Source organism: Malaya genurostris, chromosome 2 (genome assembly GCF_030247185.1).
Source record: "Malaya genurostris strain Urasoe2022 chromosome 2, Malgen_1.1, whole genome shotgun sequence".
Taxonomy (NCBI): domain Eukaryota; kingdom Metazoa; phylum Arthropoda; class Insecta; order Diptera; family Culicidae; genus Malaya; species Malaya genurostris.
In genome coordinates, this window is record NC_080571.1 from 327,398,218 (window position 1) to 327,417,307 (window position 19,090).

A 19,090-nucleotide genomic window follows, 5' to 3' on the forward strand; every position below is an offset into this window, starting at 1 on the left:
TTGTTTCCAACAGGACAATGATCCAAAACACACCTCACATGTTGTTCGGGAATGGCTGTTACATAACGTTCCTAAGCAATTGAATACACCACCACAGTCACCAGACATGAATCCCATCGAAAACCCATGGGATAAAATTAATCGGCGTTTCAAGGATACTAACACTTCAATCAAAAACACGCTGAAACAAAAAATAAAATAAGTATGGGAAAACATTCGAGCATCTTGCGCAAAGAACTAGTGGACCCAATGCCCCGTCGTTTGTAAGCCGTAATCGACGCTAAGGGAGGCCACACTAAGTACTAAATTTGGTATTCCAATCCGCATTCCCCAGCTACACTTAATAATGCAGATTTCCATAATGAGTGTACGATCAATTTTGTGAGATAGAACTAAGGCGTTTTTTGTTGCATCGAACCACCAAATGGGAATAATCTTAATATTTAAATAAAATGTATATTAATCCAATTCATGAAATATATAACATTGAAATTACATATATTTTGTTACTCTAAACTTACTAATTGAACAACAAAATGTGAAAATGTGATATATTTCTGAGTGTACAATTAATTTTGTGAGTAACTGTATTTCTGAACTATCAGCAAAACCTCGTACCGTCGTTCTCATTCACCCGCTTAAGACGAACTCTGGCAATCGGCAGAAGCCTGGCTGTTGTCAAAATCGTTCAAGCGAATTTTTTGATTTGATATTCGTCAATTCTGCATGTACATACAAAAATAAAAACAACGTCAGGAGACGAGGTAAAAGAGATTGAAATTATGTGTGTTGAGAGATGAAGGTTTGCATATCATGTTTGATGGTGCAGAAACGATGTTATTGTACTTCATATATATTGTTTATGAAAAAAAAAAACAGAACCAAAGGCACTAAACCGAACCGACTCTTGTCAAACCCGTTTCTAACCGCTAGGCGAAATTCTTTGAGGATAACGGTTGTTGCATTGTTGCCAGGCCCTTGCCGGTAAAAAAATCTATGCCAGTCAGATTTTTTTTACCGACAAGAGCCTGGCAACAATGCAACAACCGTTATCCTCAAAGAATTTCGCCATCGTTCATCTGGGGAGAAATCTGCCCGCCGCGTACAACAATGCTTTACTCGAGAATTTATTATGAGTGTGTAGGGAACTGAACTAACAATAAACAAATAACGACAATTTTAGAGACAAATAAGGGGAAATCAAATTATCATGATAATCTCATATCGAATTAAACACACTAATTTAATCTGGTCATATCGTAGGCGCAATCGAGTAGTATGAACGTAGCTTAACGTATTGTTATCAAAAGCGCCACTATGTTATGTGAAGAGAACTGGAAACAGCAACCATATTGAAGCTTTGACGAATCACATTGGAAATACCGGGAACGAAACGCCAAAATTTAGGCAATGTATATATCCGCGAATGTTCATTCTGTGTTGAGGCATGAACTCTCACGAGAAAGCTCAGTTTCAGCTCTTACCAGAGCTGCCATCTGTAATGATATAATTTTGTTGAAGACATTTTCCTTAACATGGAATCATGTTTCTGTCAATAAAATGTGTTATACATACCAGTACAACTTTTGGATTCTTATTTCGTTATTCTTCATGTAAATGAAACAAATGGGGTTTTCATAAAACAACGAGCGTTTAAGAGATTAAAAATGGAAATAAATGCAATCAATAAAACGTATGATAAGTTTTCGAATGATATAAAACCTATTTACGAATGAACCAGTTGCCAGCTCTGGTGTAGATGCGAGCTTATTTTCAGCTGCTGCTGGTTAGGTTCGCGAATGAACCCAGTTGTTTTCATTTATCATTGCTTTATCAGTGCGTGAAATGACAGTACAGAAACCAGAATAAAAATAATGTTATATTCTTCACGTTAGGTGTATTGATTATTTTACTAGGAGTAGTGGTGCGAAATCAATAGCATAGAAAACGGCAATCGGTCCGTTATTTTAAATATAGTCTCGTGTAGTTCAAACTATTAAGGATATGACTGGGAAGCGCTTGCTTTACCAAATTCCACCTGCAAGTGATACCTGCAAACAAGTTTGATTCGTTTGGGAAGACTACCTGGCAAGTTTATGCCCGGTCCAAAAAGCAGGTGGAAAACCGTCAACAAAAGCCAACAACTATACACAAGAAACGATCAGCAATGTTTCGACTGCGGGTTAAAATTTTCTACGTCTACATAATCATCTCATTCATGCTCTCTGTTTACCTATTCTATTTGATTTCGAAATACTCGGTTGAAAAATTCATCAATTATCAGCGGAATATCAAGTGAGAAAAAACGGGAATTCAAGTATTTTATCATTTGAAAGGTGACGATTTTCTCGTTCCAGAAGCAGCAAGTTTCAAAGCCGACCAAGAATACCACAAATTGTAGGCCATTATGTTGGAGCAGGAGTAGCCAGTAACGTATCTAAAGATTTCCTCAACACAAACAATTTCTCGCCAATTCCGGGAGCAGGAGAAAATGGAGACCCGGTAGTGATACAGGCAAGGGATCTTCTAAAGATGCAACAGTTGTTTCAACTGAATCGCTACAACTTACTGGCCAGTGATCGAATCGCTTTAAACCGCTCATTGCCGGATGTCCGAAAGCCAAAATGCCTGTCCAAAATATATCCTTCTAAGCTGCCAACTACGTCAATTATTATTGTCTTCCACAATGAAGCGTGGTCAGTCTTGTTGCGAACCGTTTGGAGTGTTATAATCCGATCGCCGCGGCATTTGATTAGAGAGATACTGCTAGTAGATGATGCCAGTGATAGAACATTTCTGAAAACTGCACTGGAGAACTATGTCCAAAAGCTTCCCATTGCGGTCAGCATCCTAAGGTTGAACAAACGCGAAGGATTGGTGGCTGCTCGGTTGATGGGTGCCAGAGTTGCTACCGGTGACACATTGACCTTTCTGGATGCTCACTGTGAATGTTCCCCTGGCTGGTTGGAACCACTGTTGGCACGGGTCCAGGAGAATCCCCATAAAGTTGTCTGTCCGGTGATCGACATCATTTCGGATGATAACTTTTCGTACATAAAAAGTTTCGAGTTCCACTGGGGAGCATTCAACTGGCAGATGCACTTTCGATGGTACACGCTGAGCGACGAGGAATTGGCCGAAAGAAGAAAAGATACTACGATGCCTTTTCACACACCCTCAATGGCGGGAGGATTGTTCACAATTGATCGGAAGTATTTCTTCGATATTGGAGGATACGACGAGAAGCTGAAGATTTGGGGAGGCGATAATCTAGAGATGTCGTTTCGGGTTTGGCAATGCGGGGGAGAAATCGAGATCGCTCCCTGTTCGCACGTTGGTCATCTCTTTCGGAAGAGTTCGCCGTACACATTTCCTGGTGGTGTTAGTGGGGTATGTAAATAGAGCTTTAGATAGTAGGTTTATTTTTTCTGTACCAAGTTATGCTTCTTCTTGTAGATTCTCAATGAAAATCTTGCTCGAGTCGCTCTTGTTTGGATGGATGATTGGGCGAAATTTTTCTTCAAATTCAACAAGGGAACCGACGAGTTTAAAAGTTTGGTAATATGTTTGATGTGTTTTGATTGAATATAATCATAATTTTAAGGATTCTTTTATTCTAGAATGTCTCCAATCGAATTGCTCTCAAAAAGCAACTGAACTGCAAATCCTTCGACTGGTACCTGCGTAAGGTTTGGTCGCAGAACTTCTTTCCCGCTAGTAACAAGTTCTTCGGTCGGATTCAACCCATTGATCTCAGTACGTTTGATTATCAAGAATACATAACTTTAATGAAAAAGATCAATCTGATCGTCAAAAATCTCAACCCAGAGCTGAAGTGGAAATTTCTCATCAAGTATCTATCGGAAAACGTCAAAAAAATTGGAGAGTCAATGAAAATCGCCAAACACAGCTCGTACTGTCTGCAGAAGCCCAAATCCAATTCACTCATTAATCAACCATTTGGCCAATCGTTCCTGAAAAAATGCTCTTTACTGATTAATATCCTCGACGAAGAATTCGTGATAGACGACTACGGTCGAATCATGACCGACGAAGGTGTTTGCTTGGACTCGTTCCGAAAAACTTCCGTGGATGGTGAAAAGCAGATCGAAGAGGAAAAGAAAATCAAGATGGTAATCTGCGGAAGCAATAAACCCGCTCAACGGTGGCTTTATGAGGCAGACACCTTTCACATTAGAAACATCAACAGCAATGACTGTCTGGAGCGGGGTTCCACACTAATAAAGGACGACAGTGAGGACAAGTTCGAAGTGTTTCTAAACCCGTGTGACGTGAGAAATGAACTGCAAAAATGGATGCTCTTCCCGGTGGCTTGGAAGTGAACCGAAGATTTCGATTCCGTCAAAGACCAAATCAAAGATAATTAACGCACTAGTTAACATCAAGCAACAGCACCTCAGCTACTACTACTACTCTACAACTACAACTGGGTTTCAACCAACGCGAGCTACTCAATTCCGTTTCATTGTTTTATCATAGAAGAACGTTGCGTCATTCCGATAGCACCCACTCAGTGTCCTATCATAACAGGATGTATGATTAGTTTTGTATAAGAATTTTGTTAGACGTCAGATTAGCTTTTGCTAACATTTTAACGCGCAACTCAATCGTTCCAGCAGATAAATGTACTTAAATTTTTGTTCATTAAGATTAAGTTTCGATCTGTGATATAAAAGCATTCGATATCAACTAAATAAATAAGCAATTTCTTCTAGTTCGTCAATTTACGTGTTGACATTTAGACTTCTTTGTATGTATTCCCGTCATTTGAGCCTGTAAACGACCTGTTCTTCGGTGGATTATATTGACACAAATGGGTTCTGTTCTTCTCAGGATTTAGAAAAAAAAACTTCTGAAGGAATCTATCCGTATTAAACTTCTTACAAGGTTCCACACGGAATCATCTGTACATTGCTATCGATTGTAGCCAGAGAAAAGCAAAAATACAACGAGTTAAGGGATTGTCAGCTAAGGGATAATCCGTTTTTCTATGCTATCTATTGACCTATATTAGAATTGGATTCGTTTGCAGTGCAGGAACGAGTCCCGTAAGCTACTAAAGCTGTTTGCCTTCCTCTAAAGAAAGGTATGTGAATGGCTGAAAAAAACGACTTTTGAACCGATCCTCGGAGACCCGTAGTGTTATATACCATTCGAATCAGCTCGACGAGATCGGAAAATGTCTGAGCGATTTTCAAAGATTTTATACTTCTCGGAGATGGCTAAACCGATTTCAACAAGATTAGGCTCGTTTGAAAACTACTACTACACCATTGATCAAGTTCGAAGATCAAATGGCTGTTATCTCTGCTTCCAGATATATAATAGTATAAGTGACGTAACCGACAAAACGCGTTGTTTTCTTTCCGCTCAATTTTCTCAGAGATGCCTGAACCGATATTAACAAACTTAGATCTGTTTGAACGCATTTTTATTGCTAACTTTCAAGTGATACGGAAGAATAAATACGATCTGTGTCTAACAAGGAATTTGATATTGCGGTCTCCAGCGATCAAAACTCTAGCAAGATTTGGCATACTTCACAATAAAACCGTTATAATAAGGTAAATATGGGTTAATCCGTTCAATGTAAAATATAACGATTTATCAATTTTAGTTGGTTTGACGTGACGTCGCTATAACTAGGTTCAGTTATGCAAACACTGAGTGAAAGAAATTAATGGAAAGAAAGAATACTTATTTTGAAAAACCTGTTTCAATCCACCTAGTGGTGTAATGATGCCTTTCTCATATATAATACTGAGGAATTATTTTCAAAATGTTTCTCTTCGATTTTTGAAAGTAAGTTACTATTGACTTTCACACTGTCATTTAGAGCGACGATGCAAAAAAGGATAAAATTCTTCTAGATTTGGCGTAGAACAGATTCAATTTATAGACTTTATTTGTTACTTACTAAACGAACCGACTTCGGCTATACTGGTTCCAAGTTCCCGGTTCCAGAAGTACCGGCAATAGAGATCAAAAAATTTAAAACGAGACTCAATTATCTCAGTGATGATTTGATCGATTTCCACAAACAGATTCAAATAAAAATTCCTATAGTCTCACAGGTTGCTGTTTAATTTCATCTGGGTCCGACTTCCGGTTCCATTACCATAGGGTAAAGTGTTTTTAATCATTTAGTGTGACGATGCAAAATATAGAAAAATTCTTATTAACTTGCATAACTGTTTACAAATTGAAAAGGTTAACATTAGTTTATACCCAAAGAGAGTTTCTCATTTTATTCAAGATTTAAAAAAAATCTTCACAGAATCATCTAGTGATATTTTTGAAAATATAAGTAACATGAGAAAGGCATCATTACACTACTAGGTGCACTGTTCGAAACATTCTTGTGATTTTACATCTTATCACATCTTATTTCACACAAATTTATATTCAAGAACATGTAAAATTGTGTGATTTGAAAATTACATGACTTTAAAATGAAAGAAATAAAAATCAAAACATCGACATCAACAACGCGACTTGAACCGAAAAACATTAGATCACAAAGCACACCAGTTAGTCGACTGAGCCACAGAGGCACATATCTGCTTGGCTGGTAAATCGTGCATATAAATTCATACAGTCTCACTTGCTAGCCAAGTGCAAATAACTCTCTGAACCAGTAAATCTCTGTACGAATGGAATATTGTTGCATTTAAGAAGTTAAGTAGTTATAATTTTTTTTATTGCGTTTATTTAAACCCGGTTTTAACAATGCAAGGTCGTTCGCCGGGTGGTAAGTAGTTTTGAATTGTATCGTTTGAAGAATTATGTCACCTGTAAAATTCATAATTTCTTTCTGTGTGGATTAAAAAAAGGTTTTTGGAAAAAGATACGCTCAGAGGCAGGACTCTAACCTGCGTTCTTGTGCAATCTGTGCATATGCGCTTACCATTTCCACCAGTATGAGCTGAGCTCTATCACAAAACTGCAATCGTGTATCGTGCAAAACCGCAACACATAGAAATACGGAATATTTAATCTGGAATTTGATTGAAGTTTTAAATAATTTCACATCTTTATTAGAGAGTAGAATTATATGCATTTTGAGCAGTTTTTGTTGATGTGCACACTTTAAAATCATGGATAAGAGGAGTAAAGTAGTCAAGTTTTGAAAGTTAAGCAATCAATCTGAGCAGTTTTCTTGAAATTCGAATGAAAAGTGTTCAGATTGTAGAATGCAATGATCTGAGTGGCCAGTCAAAACAAAGTTCTTACGAATTTGATATTGAAATTGATGATGAATATAATTTTATAGGTTAATAGAAGTAATGACTTGCCTCCGTCTACGAAAATATTGTAAGCTTGGGATTACGTCATGTATTATTTCCTTTTTCTAATGTCGTTTTCGCTTGAGAAAACTGAAACTGACCCAGAGTAGTTTCATCAAACAAACACTTTTCACGAAACTGTGTTCATTTCGCACTTAGCAACGGGGGTTTGAGCAAACCTAATATAAAAACCGGGTTCGAAACGCACTCGATTTGCAGTTCAACAACGTTAAAACTAGGTTAGAAACTAGCGGTTTGACAGCAGTTAGAGTGGAAACTGGGTTAGGTTTGGCATCAAGCGAAAACGACATAAGAGTGCGCATTTACGTCATCCGAGACTGACATATTCGAGCGTCGAAAAAGATTCACTTTTTACTGTTGCTCTAGCACATGTTTAATGCATTCCGATATAACTTTTTTTTGTGCTGAAACATGTATGTTTACACGCCTATTTGAAAAATAGGGTATGTTTGACACATATTCGATTCTATCAAAATTCAAATTCAAAATTTAATCATTTTACTAGAACAAGGGCTCCCTATTTCATTTCATTTGTAAGGACGTTACCTTAAAAACCTGATTTGGCCATTGAAATCATTACGATTTTTTTATATTTCTGCTTAATTCGTCTTGCTCCATATTGGGAATTGATTCATATTCCTTGGAAATTGAAATAATATTCAAAAATCAGCTGAAAACACTTCTGATATGTTCACTGCTGTGCTCCTAATTTCATTTTTAAGGTTTTTTATTCATCCTATCGTTGGTCCTTTATTCATTCCATAAATTACCAATGGCGAAGCAATCAAAACCAAAATATTGCACTATCACACTCTCAGGCAGGGTTGCGAACGGTACTGGAGAATGACACGAAACAGCAGACATTCAAACCGCGCAAATGACAGCAGTCGCCGATTGTACTTCGCCACGACTGCAGGAGATGAAAAATGTCATAGGTCTCATGACATTTTTTCTCGTGAGTGTCGCCGTTTGCTCTCATCGATAGCTGTTCTAATCTTTTCAATCTGTGAATGGCTAGCCACAATAAACAGTAGCTCCTTCCAATTTCAACAACTTTCGAGAGACAGTCGCCAACAAGGCTTAACTTTGAAATTCGTTTTATGTCGATTCTCATGAGGTGTAGGGGGACATGCACAAGAAAGTCTTGCTTCCCAATGCAGACGTTTTTTTTGTGTATCCTTACGTGTTTTGTTTCTCTGCACTTTAGTTGGAAGGAAGCGGTTCAGTGAGAAAAGCAAAGTAAATGCTCTGACTTCCAGAATTTGGATGCACTTTTTCGATCAAACAATTAAACCTCGTTTAGCATGAACCAGAATTGTAGAAGTAATAGGAGCGCAAAACTTATTATCTCTGCTGTAAGATTTCTTGCCTTTGCGTCATATGAGAAAGGCAAAAGCTGCGCTCCTGATACTTCGTGTATAAAATTTATGTAAATAATAGTAATATTTTTGAAAAATCTGCATGAACAAGCTTTGTGATTGATTTTTTTCAAAACTGAAATTGAACCGGTAATAAAAGCACCGCCGTTCGCATTAAATTTAGCGCCACAGATCAATCACAGCGGATATAACAGTCTCGTTATGAAAATGTCATGACATTTTGAGCTCGTGACATTCTCGAAACTCGTGACCAAAAATGAACAAAGCAGCTACTTGGCTTTGACTGCTGCGAGAGAGTGCGACGAAATTAACTGCTCTCAATGTTGCTGTCGTGTGTCGTGGCTCTCATGATTGCGCCAAGCTCTCGTGTCATTGCGAGTTGGCTACTGTTGAACGTAGCAGCTGCGCGTATCATTGGCAGTGACTGTCTTATGCTTGGCAACAGTATAAAAAAATGTCAAATTTTCGCACCCCTGCTCTCAGGTTCGAAATGTCAGAATTCTTCTTCTTAAAAAGGGTCCAATGCCAACTATGACACAACACACGAACACAGTTTCGAATCATTTCGACGTTTGAAATTGTTTGGATCTTTTTCGTTACCTTTCGTTTTAAATTTAAAATTTTACTGTGCACTTAATTTGGAGAACTTTAAAAAAACAAACAAAAAATTGTACATTAGCCCTTTTAAAAACAATATGCAAAACCAGAGTTGCCATTTATACTTATTTATCTGTATTGTATAGATTTTTGCGTTCGTATACTGATTAAAATCAGAGTTCATAAAAAGTGATAAGTAAAAAGTTAAACTTTTCTCTCTTTAAAAGTTTATTAATCAATGGACAAAATGGACATCTTTTGTGCAAATATTTGATGATGAACATTGATAAAGATTTATATTAAAATTTTAAACCAAATTTTCATTTTATAAGTGAAAACAGATAGAGCAGATACATATTTTCAATGAAAATATCTAGCATCTCTGTGCACAGCCGATGAAACACACACACTTAACAGCGTTATGTTGACATATAACGGAAAGAAACCAGTGCTTCTAGATTTGCCACAATGGTTATTTCATTTGTATTTAACTCGCTCTTTCTGATAATATTCGAAGCTAAAACGGTTTTATTGAAATATAAATATCAACAATATAATTAAACTAATGTTACGGATACCAAAAAAAAACCTTGTTTATGATAATTTGAACAAGAAAAATATATTTTTTTGTGACATGAGAAAACTTGGCAACTTTGCGAAGCAAAATGAGATGAAAACAAAGCACAATCAAGTGATCTAAGTGAAGATATTAATCGTAAATTAAATTTAATTAGCGAAGATAAAAAAATTAGTTCTGATTGTTTCAAATTAATGAGATTATTTTCAAAATTTATTCAGAATAGCAGAACAGACATTCAAACTAGTACACACTTTTTAAAAAAAAAACCTGTTTTAATCCACCTAGTGGTGTGATAATGCACTTCTCACATCAATCATACTATCATATATACCCGTAAAAAAATAATCCATTGATTTTACAGCATAAACAATTGATTCACAATTAGATCTATGGGTTACAATATATTTTATTGTATCTTGACCAGATTTTTTTCATTTCCAACGATTCAATATACTGTTTCTTCGATTCTACAATTGAATTTATTGTACACGTGGTGTTTCAAACAATTTGCAAACTGTACATTTGATTGTTTTCCAAGAAAACGTGTATGAGAAAATTTTATGATTTGAATTGCTACGATACTTAACGACCTATACATTCTATTGTAAAAAGCATGTTCACAATTAATTGAATAGTGTATAACAATACATTAAAATACTTTTCAATGGTCAAAGCAAAATTGTTAGAGGTTTTGTGACAGCAAATCGTATTGTTTTTCTACAATATTTTCATTTTCTTGTAATACTGTGGTATTCTTCAAAATAACTTTCTTCGGTTATTAAAACAATAACCGAAATCGGTTTGTTTGACCGCCTACTTATAAAAACTATCAATTGGGGTTAAAGATTTGAGGTCGATTTAGAAAACTTTTTACGGTTTTTCGCCCTTTTCAGTGATGGTATAATTTTTTTAACACACTTTACTCTATATTTCCGGATCCGGATGAAATTCAGGAATTACGTATGGAACCACAGGACCTTCCATTTGAACCTAAGCTTGTGACAATCGGTCGCGCCATCTACGAGAAAAGTTAGAACATATATTTTCATTTTTTGCACATTTTACCCCATAACTCCGAAACCGGAAGTCGGATCCAAATAATATTCAGGAATTATTTTTTGACCACAAGACCTTTCATTTAAAACTAAGTTAGTGAAAATCGGTTCAGCCATCTTCAAGAAAAGTTAGTGCAAAAAATCGTTACATACACACATACGCACATACACACACATACACACACAGACATTTTGCGTACTCGACGAACTGACGAACGTCGAGTACGCAAAATGTCTGTCCCTCCGGGCCTCGGTTCAAAAGTCGGTTTTCACAATGATTGCATAACCTTCCTATATGTGAAAGGCAAAAAGCTGCGTAGAGCATTCAAGTTAAAATTTGTTAAATATTACTGTTTTGTACTATTTTGTACGCATGAATTAACCTTGTGTTCAATCTTGAAGAGAGCGATGATGATCGATGATCGAAGCGCAAGAGCACATAAGCTAGGCTGATCGAAGCGACTTGGTGATTACTTTGTCAAACCACCGTTAAATTTCTTACACGCATTGAAATCTCTACTTGGATGTCTGTTCTCTGTGGTACTACAACGAATCATTACGACCCTCATTAGTAAGGGACTTCCAAAACAAAAATTATGAATGCATACAAGCATTGCTTGGACACAAGTTTAGTGCACGTTACCTAATCTTAATAAAATTGCATACATTTCGGCTACTAAAATAAAAATTAGGCGAATTGTTGATAGCATTGATTATAAAATATTCCGTTCGATTGTACATTGATAGAGAAGCATGGTAAAGATTATGGAGAGGGGGGAGGAAGGGTCTAAATGATGAAAAAAATCATCATTTTTGCGATTTTTTTCAGAACTATCGCTCAACAAAATAAATTCAAATGTTTTTTTAATAAAAAGCATCATTCGAACAACATTTTGTAATTTTTTCGTGGAAAAATATTGAGAAATAAGTCGGTGAAGAGGTAGTTTTGAGGACGCTTCTTAAAAATCATGAATTGCGGTGTCAACTGTATCTCAACGCAGACTAATCAGAGGTCAACAAATCAAAGCAGCATAGTTAAAGTAAAAGTTTTTCTAGACCCCAACGTGTCTGTTCGATTTTTTTCAATTATTTTTAATATTTTGGTGGTTGTTTAAATTCAAAACCACGATTTTTCACGAAAAAATCGACCATTTTGTAGCTGTAAAACCTCCTCATAGTAACAAACAACGAAAAGGAAAACGTTGGGATCTGGTTTTTTATACGTAGAAATTGTGTGCTAAATTTGAAAAAAAATTGGTGCAGTAGTTTTTGAATGACGATGGACACGGACTTTCAAAAATTGCTTTCGAGAAAAACGCATTTAAGGTTTATTGTCTCTAAATTCGAAAGAAACAATTTTTTACTCAAGGGAGGACGTAGGCTCTAACATTCTCAAAAACCCATATTTTTTCTTTTGTATTTTGTTATAATGAAACATTTCGAGAATGTTTTGTCAAATTTTCAAGCCAATCGAAACAGAAATCTTGGGCCAGTGTTCGCAGCTCTTACTTCTTCGTAGTATAAGATCGGCAAAGATAAAAGCCCATAACTTGCTGAGTTTTCTTCCGATAGGCTTCAAAATTGCACATAATATTCTTGAAATGTTTTGCTATCAGAAAATAGAAAGAAAATAATAAATGATTTTTCAAAAGTGTTAGACCCGCCTATCCGCCCCTTAATAGAGATAACTTTGTATTTTGGATGCCTTATTCCGCACCTATAGCACTAGAAACCTCTAGGATAACCGGGCCTAAATTGAACGACAATTAGCTAACCTCTAAATACTTTTCCTTTTAGCTTTTTTTTACGTAGAACCAATTACGAGAAACTTTACTTTTTGTGTGTTATGACTATAAGTTAATCGTACTTCAGAATTATAAATTTTTAGTGAGAAAAGCAGTAGCTCTCAACCGTTTTCATACCACGGACCATTTTGGAACCATACTAGTTCTTTGCGGACTTCCACGTTTATAATTGATTCTGTGCCCTGAAGATATATTCACGCTCTATTTCTAAAATTGTATGGTATCAACGAAAAATGACACACAGAAACGAGACAGCGACGATCGTAATATTGACTTGAAGACTGTCCCAGAAAGTATGGACGCAACCAAAAACCGCTGCCATTTCGCAGTGGTTCAGAATCTGTCAATTTTTATGGCTGCGCCCTGTCGTTTACACTCTTCTCTAACCACTTGTGCAGTTGTTTATTCGTTTTCATTAGTTTGTTTCGAAATTCGTGGACTTTCAGCAGAACAACGTCGAAAAATTGTGTACAAATGGTGTACAGAACGCGGACTGTCACTAAGAAAGATAGCAAAAATGAAAGAGTAAGCGAAAAAGCCGTGCGAAATGTACATTACGATTCTTGCTGGAAATTTGAACTGCGCAATCATGGACAACGAAACCTACGTGAAACTCGATTACAAATCCTTGCCGGGACCACAATATTATACGATGCGAGAAGGGCAAGTGTTAAACCAGTCCGAGACATCGATTGAAGTCGAAAAATTTGGTAAGAAAGCTATGGTTTGGTAAGCAATTTGTAGCTGCGGTAAGATTTCGAAACCCTTCATCACAACTGCTTCAATGAACAGCGAAATATACATCAAGGAATGTTTATAAAACGAATTCTACCCATGATTCGAAGCCACAAGGATCCTGTTGTATTCTTGCTTCTTGCCACTACTCGAAATCAACGGTAGAATGGTATACTACCAAAAATGTCACTTTCGTCCCAAAAGACATGAATCTACCAAATTGCCAACAACTTCGACCAATTGAGGAATTTTGGGCATTAACGAGGGCACATCTTAGGAAACATGTCTCGGCAGCCGAAACCATTCAACAGTTCGAAAAAGATTGGAAAAAAGTGTCAAAACTTGTCGCCAAGAAGTCTGTACGGAATTTAATGAGGAACGTTCGCAAGAAGGTGCGCTAGCTAGTCTACAACGGCTAAGCAGCAAATGTTGAGAATAATATTCTGTTGTTGTAGTTTAATATTATCAGTATATCGAATAAAATTTGAATATCTAACACTTGTGAATTATTTACAGCGAAATCAAAGTGCGTCCATACTTTCTGGGACAGTATTTAATACAGACCCTGTGAGCTTGGAGCGAATTCAATCTTCAGTTCAGCAACGCCATCGCACGGCAGCACATTCAACATATCATGTCAATTGTATGGGTGCGCAGTGCTGCTATTTTGGCGTGCATGAATTTGACATTTCTCTCCCCTGCTTCTATATGTAGGAGATTCGATGCGGACTCGCCTGAGGGCGTCATGTTCGCAAAAAAAAAAAGGATGTTAACAATGATTTGTTCGGGCAATGTGAGAGCTGGATATCTTGTTAATATGATGTCTTTGCTTAATACCATAATTCTAGTGAACTTGAGGCAAAGGAACAAAAATACAATTGCTGATAGAGAAAAGTTGTTCATGAAAATGATTCGTGACCTCCAAAAACTACTTCGCGGACCTCCAAGGATTCGTGGACCATAGGTTGGTTATGCCTAAGCCAGATTAGAACTGGACTAAAATTTATACCTGAATTAGTGACGACAATTTGATTTTGAACATTTTGCGGAAAGTGAAATAAATCCTAGAATGTCATCACGACGCGAAAATCAAACAAATCGTTTTTATTTTTTTTCAAATTAATCATTTTTATTCATTACAAAGGTACACATTTGTCGAGTCGCATTTTCGAACCCGTCTTACGACGAGGGTCCACAATCGCGACCTGTAACACTATTTCGGTCTGCCTCGCATATTAGACTAAGGAGTTTTGTGTGCTGACGGGTTTTATTTTATTAAAACATTGAGGAGACATACAAGGATATACAGTTGCATTTCGGATTGAATTAGTTGTTAGACTTTAAGGTATGGGGATAAAGGTGCGAGAGGAGCTTGTTATACTCGTTAAAACTTACTTTCCGTTGCGTGAATGAACTAACTTCTGTAGTAAAATGGTAATTGATTCTTCAATTAAGTTAGTGTTCTGTAATGGTAACTTATCTTCTTGCTTGTAACCGGTGCTCATTTATAAAAACATATTTTTCTATAAGGAACACTTTCTGTGAATTGTATCTGTGTAACATTTAGGACCCAAATGTTGTTTAGACGAATATGGTAAAGATTTTCCTTCGATATCACTAAGATTTCCTCTAGTTCACTAGGCACTGGTTCACGAAACAAACAAACAATACTTTCGTTCTGATCACATTCGTATTGGAAATGGAGTTTTCGATAGCCTTGATTTTCCGCTCCGCTGAATTTTAGTGTGTGGTTTTTCTTCTAAGAACTAATTGAGTAACAATCGAGTGTGTATTAAACTAGGTAAAAGTGAGTTAACAAGGACAAAAAAACTTCGAATCTAATCAACTAACCAATTATAAACTTCAACAAATACTTTTAACGTTCATGTTCGTTTCAGAAACAAATCAAACCTTTACAAAAACGTGTAATCTTTTCATAACTTTTATCCTGTTCTGCGTAATACATATACACGTAATTTTAGTACGAATATCGCTTATTTGGCTTTGGTTGAACTTTTTATTTTGCTTCTTTCGCGTCACGTGTAAAATTTGCTTCTAAAATTTCGACGTCTTCACTTACCCTACATGCTAGAAACAAAGATCATATGGCAAAACGAGTATTTTGTATTCCCTCCTGTAGCCGCCTGGGGTTTAGTAGTCCCGGACCGGTAGGAGGAAATTAGTGCTAGTACGATCTATCGCTAAACGCTAAACTATGATAATACTATTCGAATGGAACAAACTAAACATTCTACACATACAAAACTACAATTGAGTTGTTCGATTGGATTGTTATTTTTTTTCGTTTTTGCATATACGAGGACTACGTTGGTAATCTACACAGTCGACGTAGTTCGATTCCGAACCAGGAATTGAGGCCGATCGATCAGTTTTGTGGTTGTTGTAATGAGACGACATTTAATCTTATCAATTGCTAACAGGAATTTCATTTAATTGTACATTGTGTAACATTGCATAGGTAGTTTGGGGGGCGGTTGCTTTCAAGTAGATGTTCTTTTGAAGTACAAACAAAACTGTATACGAAATATTTCGAAAGATTACAATAAAATTTGAGTGTTTTTCAAAGAAAACTGCCACCGGGTGATCGTCGATCACCACCACCTTTTTCTACACGGCAAAATGTGGACGATGGGAGCACTTGGTTCCGGTCAGGTAACCTGCACCTGTTCCCCTTCATCCTCCTCGTCATCGTTGGCTTCCATCTTGATCTCTAGCTGTGCACTGCGTGAACTTCCTGCTGGCGAAGCCGGATCGGATGGCGTCGAACTACGGGATGAGCTTTGTTCCAGCTGGGCATGCTGGTGCTGCTGCGAAGTCGGCACGTGCGTCGCCAGGGGCGAATGTTGTTGCTGTAGTTGCGATTGGTGTGGTTGGTGGTGCTGAGGTTGCATCCTCAACGGAATGGGAAGCTGAGTAACTTTGCCCATGAAGGAACGAATCTCTTCGAAATAGGAATCCTCGGGAATTCCCCGACTATTTCGGCGTGCCGCCCGGAGACGTTCATCCAAACCCAGCCCGAGCCCGGCGGCATCCGCTTCGTGCTTTTTAAGGTGACGATCGAGGTTGGTCTGCTGACCGAAGCAACGCTCACAAAGGGCACATTTGAAGGGTCGTTCCTTGTTGTGAATGTTCCGTACGTGGCGCTGAAGGTTACTCGATATGCTGAAGGAACGTTCACAGTATTTGCACTTGTACGGCTGTTCGCCGGTATGCGTCCGTAGGTGACGGGTAAGGTTGGCAGAACGGGGGAAAACTTTACCGCAAAATTTACACGAATAGCGATCCTTGTTCTTAGTTGCACCCGGTGGAAGATTATGGTTGATACTGTTGGAGTTATTGTTATTGTTGTTGTTATTCGGGATCCCGTTTCCGTTCGTCCCTTGACGAAGCTGGGAAAGGCTTGCTGCGAGGACATCACGTTCCTTCAATCGCTGAAGATCATAGGCGACCGGAGATCGAGCAGGCAAGAATGAGTTTCGATAGCCTGGCAGGGGTAGACCTGCTTTCGCGATCGCTTCCAACATCAACGGGTTGATTCCCGGCGGTGGAAATATAGGAGGATTATGACCGGCTAGGTTAGATATTCGGAACTCATCCTTAACGTTTATGTGGTTATTGTTGGTATATTTTATGCTATTGTTGTTGTTGTTGTTGTTGTTGTTGTTGTTGTTGTTGTTGTTGTTGTTGTTATTGTTGTTATTGCTGATAGGACTTGGGCTTTTGCGATTACTTGCGGTATTGTTATTGCTAACGTTGTTATTGTTGTTATTGTCCTGGAAAGATATCACACTGCTAGGTTTGCCATCCTCCATGGAGGTCCGTGGAAGTTCTTCTTCGTCAGACGTCGAGCTGCTGCTGTTGGTAGATTTTTTGTGATCCACTCGAAGATCTAAGGGTTGATCGAGCAGACTCTGCTGCTGGTGAAGCAAATTCGAGGACGACGAACGGTTGTTGGTGGAGAAATCGTACGGAAGCTGGGCCGATGCGGTCGAACCCAGACCAAGTAGCGGGTAGACCGCCCCTTGCTTAGGACTGGGAAGCATTTTTCTCGGTGAGTGATCTTTTTCTCGCATCTTTTTTTTAGGAAGCACGGTCACTGCTCGATCTCCCTTGGCATTCCACGGGTCGCCGTGGAAACCTGAAAGTAAAAAGAACAACAAGAAACGGGAATTAATTGAGTCATTCATTATTGCTGCTCGGGCGAGGAACAGAGCTGAATGTTTTGAAAGCTTTGCACAACACATTCCGCGCAAGAACAATGAGTCCCATTCAAGCTGCAGGCAATTGTGCAGCCGACATCCCATAATTCCTTGCCATGCGAACTTGTGGCGGAAATAAATCCCAACTGTCTCAATGTAAATATTTAAATAGCTATTAACTTTTGATATTGTGAAGTGGGCTTTCTTTCCTATGCGACAGAGACAACAAAAGAAACCGCATCGCATCGCATCGCTCGCTAGAGATGCTGAAAGACTTTACAAGTTGGATTGAATTGTTGCAAAGTTTAGTGCGGAGCCGAAAGATTTCAAACTTTTGACCGAAGACAGCAGAATTGAGGATCCTTTCAAATTTGCTGAAAAGCCCCGTCCATCAGTCGTCAAAGTCGTTGGGCAAAGATTGATTTCTGAAAGCAATCTTCCTGATTTTTTTCTGAATAAAAGCGATTGATTCGGTACAGTTTAGTCTTCCCGTTCCAATTAACCAACCAGACCGGCTATAAATTGAAAATCCCATCATGCCGATTTGACCACACCAGGCGATCGACGGAGCTCAGATCGAAACGTCGCGCATAAATCTATCGCTTTCCATATTCAATTGCAAACTCTCTTCCTCGCCCGGCACTCTTTCACTTCTAGCTCTAGATTTCCATTTATGCATACTATTTTGTTACCCTTTTCTGCCGCCGGTCTCCGCGAAAAAAAAAACCCTCATTGAAAGATATCCATTAGGGTCCGTGTCGGAAGGGCGCACGAGGGCACTTGAACGACGGCACGTGGGCGTCTGAACCCGATCCGATTGACTGTACATTTTGTAGAAAATTGTACTTGGTGTTTTCCTCGATCGTCGGCGCTCGCGTGTTCTTTTCGTTTTCAACTCCGTGAGCTGCGGGGTCTATTTGCGAACCACTTCAGGTATTCCCCGAGCCTGAAGAAGCCCGCGTTCGCGCGAGCCATGCTGCATAATAGAGATCATTCTTTCGGTTAATGTTGCTGATGTGTTGTCTGCCGGGGTGTCTTGCGCCGATGTGGGCAAGGAGGCGCCCCGTCATTCGTGGGTCTCCATATTAGCAGCGGCAGTCACAACGCGTCTTGCCACAACGGACCACTTCCCGGTCGTCGGGGAGCCGAAGTTTGTTTATTTTCCGTGATGTTGTTAGAGAACGAAACGGGCTTTGGGCTTCGGCGCGTGATACGAGTCGGGAAACACTATCAGTCTGCTTCTTTGGTAACAACATCTCCAACAGCAACAGTGGAAAAATTAGACGCGAAAATGGAATCGTGATGTTCGATCATTATCTGGTGTGGTTTTTGAAGCAATTTTTGAAGACTCTCTTAAGAGACTTCCAGCGGATCAACTACCAGTAACCTCG

General features: G+C 38.3%; 2 protein-coding genes across 2 annotated transcripts in view; one reads left to right on the forward strand and one right to left on the reverse strand.

The window, feature by feature from the left end:
• The first annotated feature begins 1,816 nt into the window (after positions 1 to 1,816).
• On the forward strand, positions 1,817 to 4,744 carry LOC131431456 (polypeptide N-acetylgalactosaminyltransferase 3). The gene is made up of 4 exons (XM_058597183.1): positions 1,817 to 2,295; positions 2,358 to 3,390; positions 3,457 to 3,558; positions 3,621 to 4,744. Exons 1-4 carry the CDS (start codon positions 2,168 to 2,170, stop codon positions 4,341 to 4,343), a joined length of 1,986 nt encoding a protein of 661 aa, XP_058453166.1. The 5' UTR covers positions 1,817 to 2,167; the 3' UTR covers positions 4,344 to 4,744.
• Positions 4,745 to 14,610: 9,866 nt separating this feature from the next.
• LOC131431458 (histone-lysine N-methyltransferase MECOM) overlaps positions 14,611 to 19,090 on the reverse strand; it is a 212,617-nt gene continuing 208,137 nt past the window's right edge. The window contains exon 4 of the mRNA XM_058597185.1: positions 14,611 to 17,638. Within this exon, the coding sequence (XP_058453168.1) occupies positions 16,149 to 17,573 (1,425 nt within the window). The 5' untranslated portion in view covers positions 17,574 to 17,638 and the 3' untranslated portion in view covers positions 14,611 to 16,148. The remainder of the gene's footprint in view (positions 17,639 to 19,090) is intronic.

Excerpts from the sequence above, each read along its gene's own strand:
- LOC131431456 (XM_058597183.1), top strand. The coding sequence starts at position 2,168 with ATGTTTCGACTGCGGGTTAAAATTTTCTACGTCTACATAATCATCTCA. Across the intron at positions 2,296-2,357 it reads AATTATCAGCGGAATATCAA|AAGCAGCAAGTTTCAAAGCC; the intron begins GTGAGAAAAAAC and ends TTCTCGTTCCAG. Across the intron at positions 3,391-3,456 it reads TTCCTGGTGGTGTTAGTGGG|ATTCTCAATGAAAATCTTGC; the intron begins GTATGTAAATAG and ends TTCTTCTTGTAG.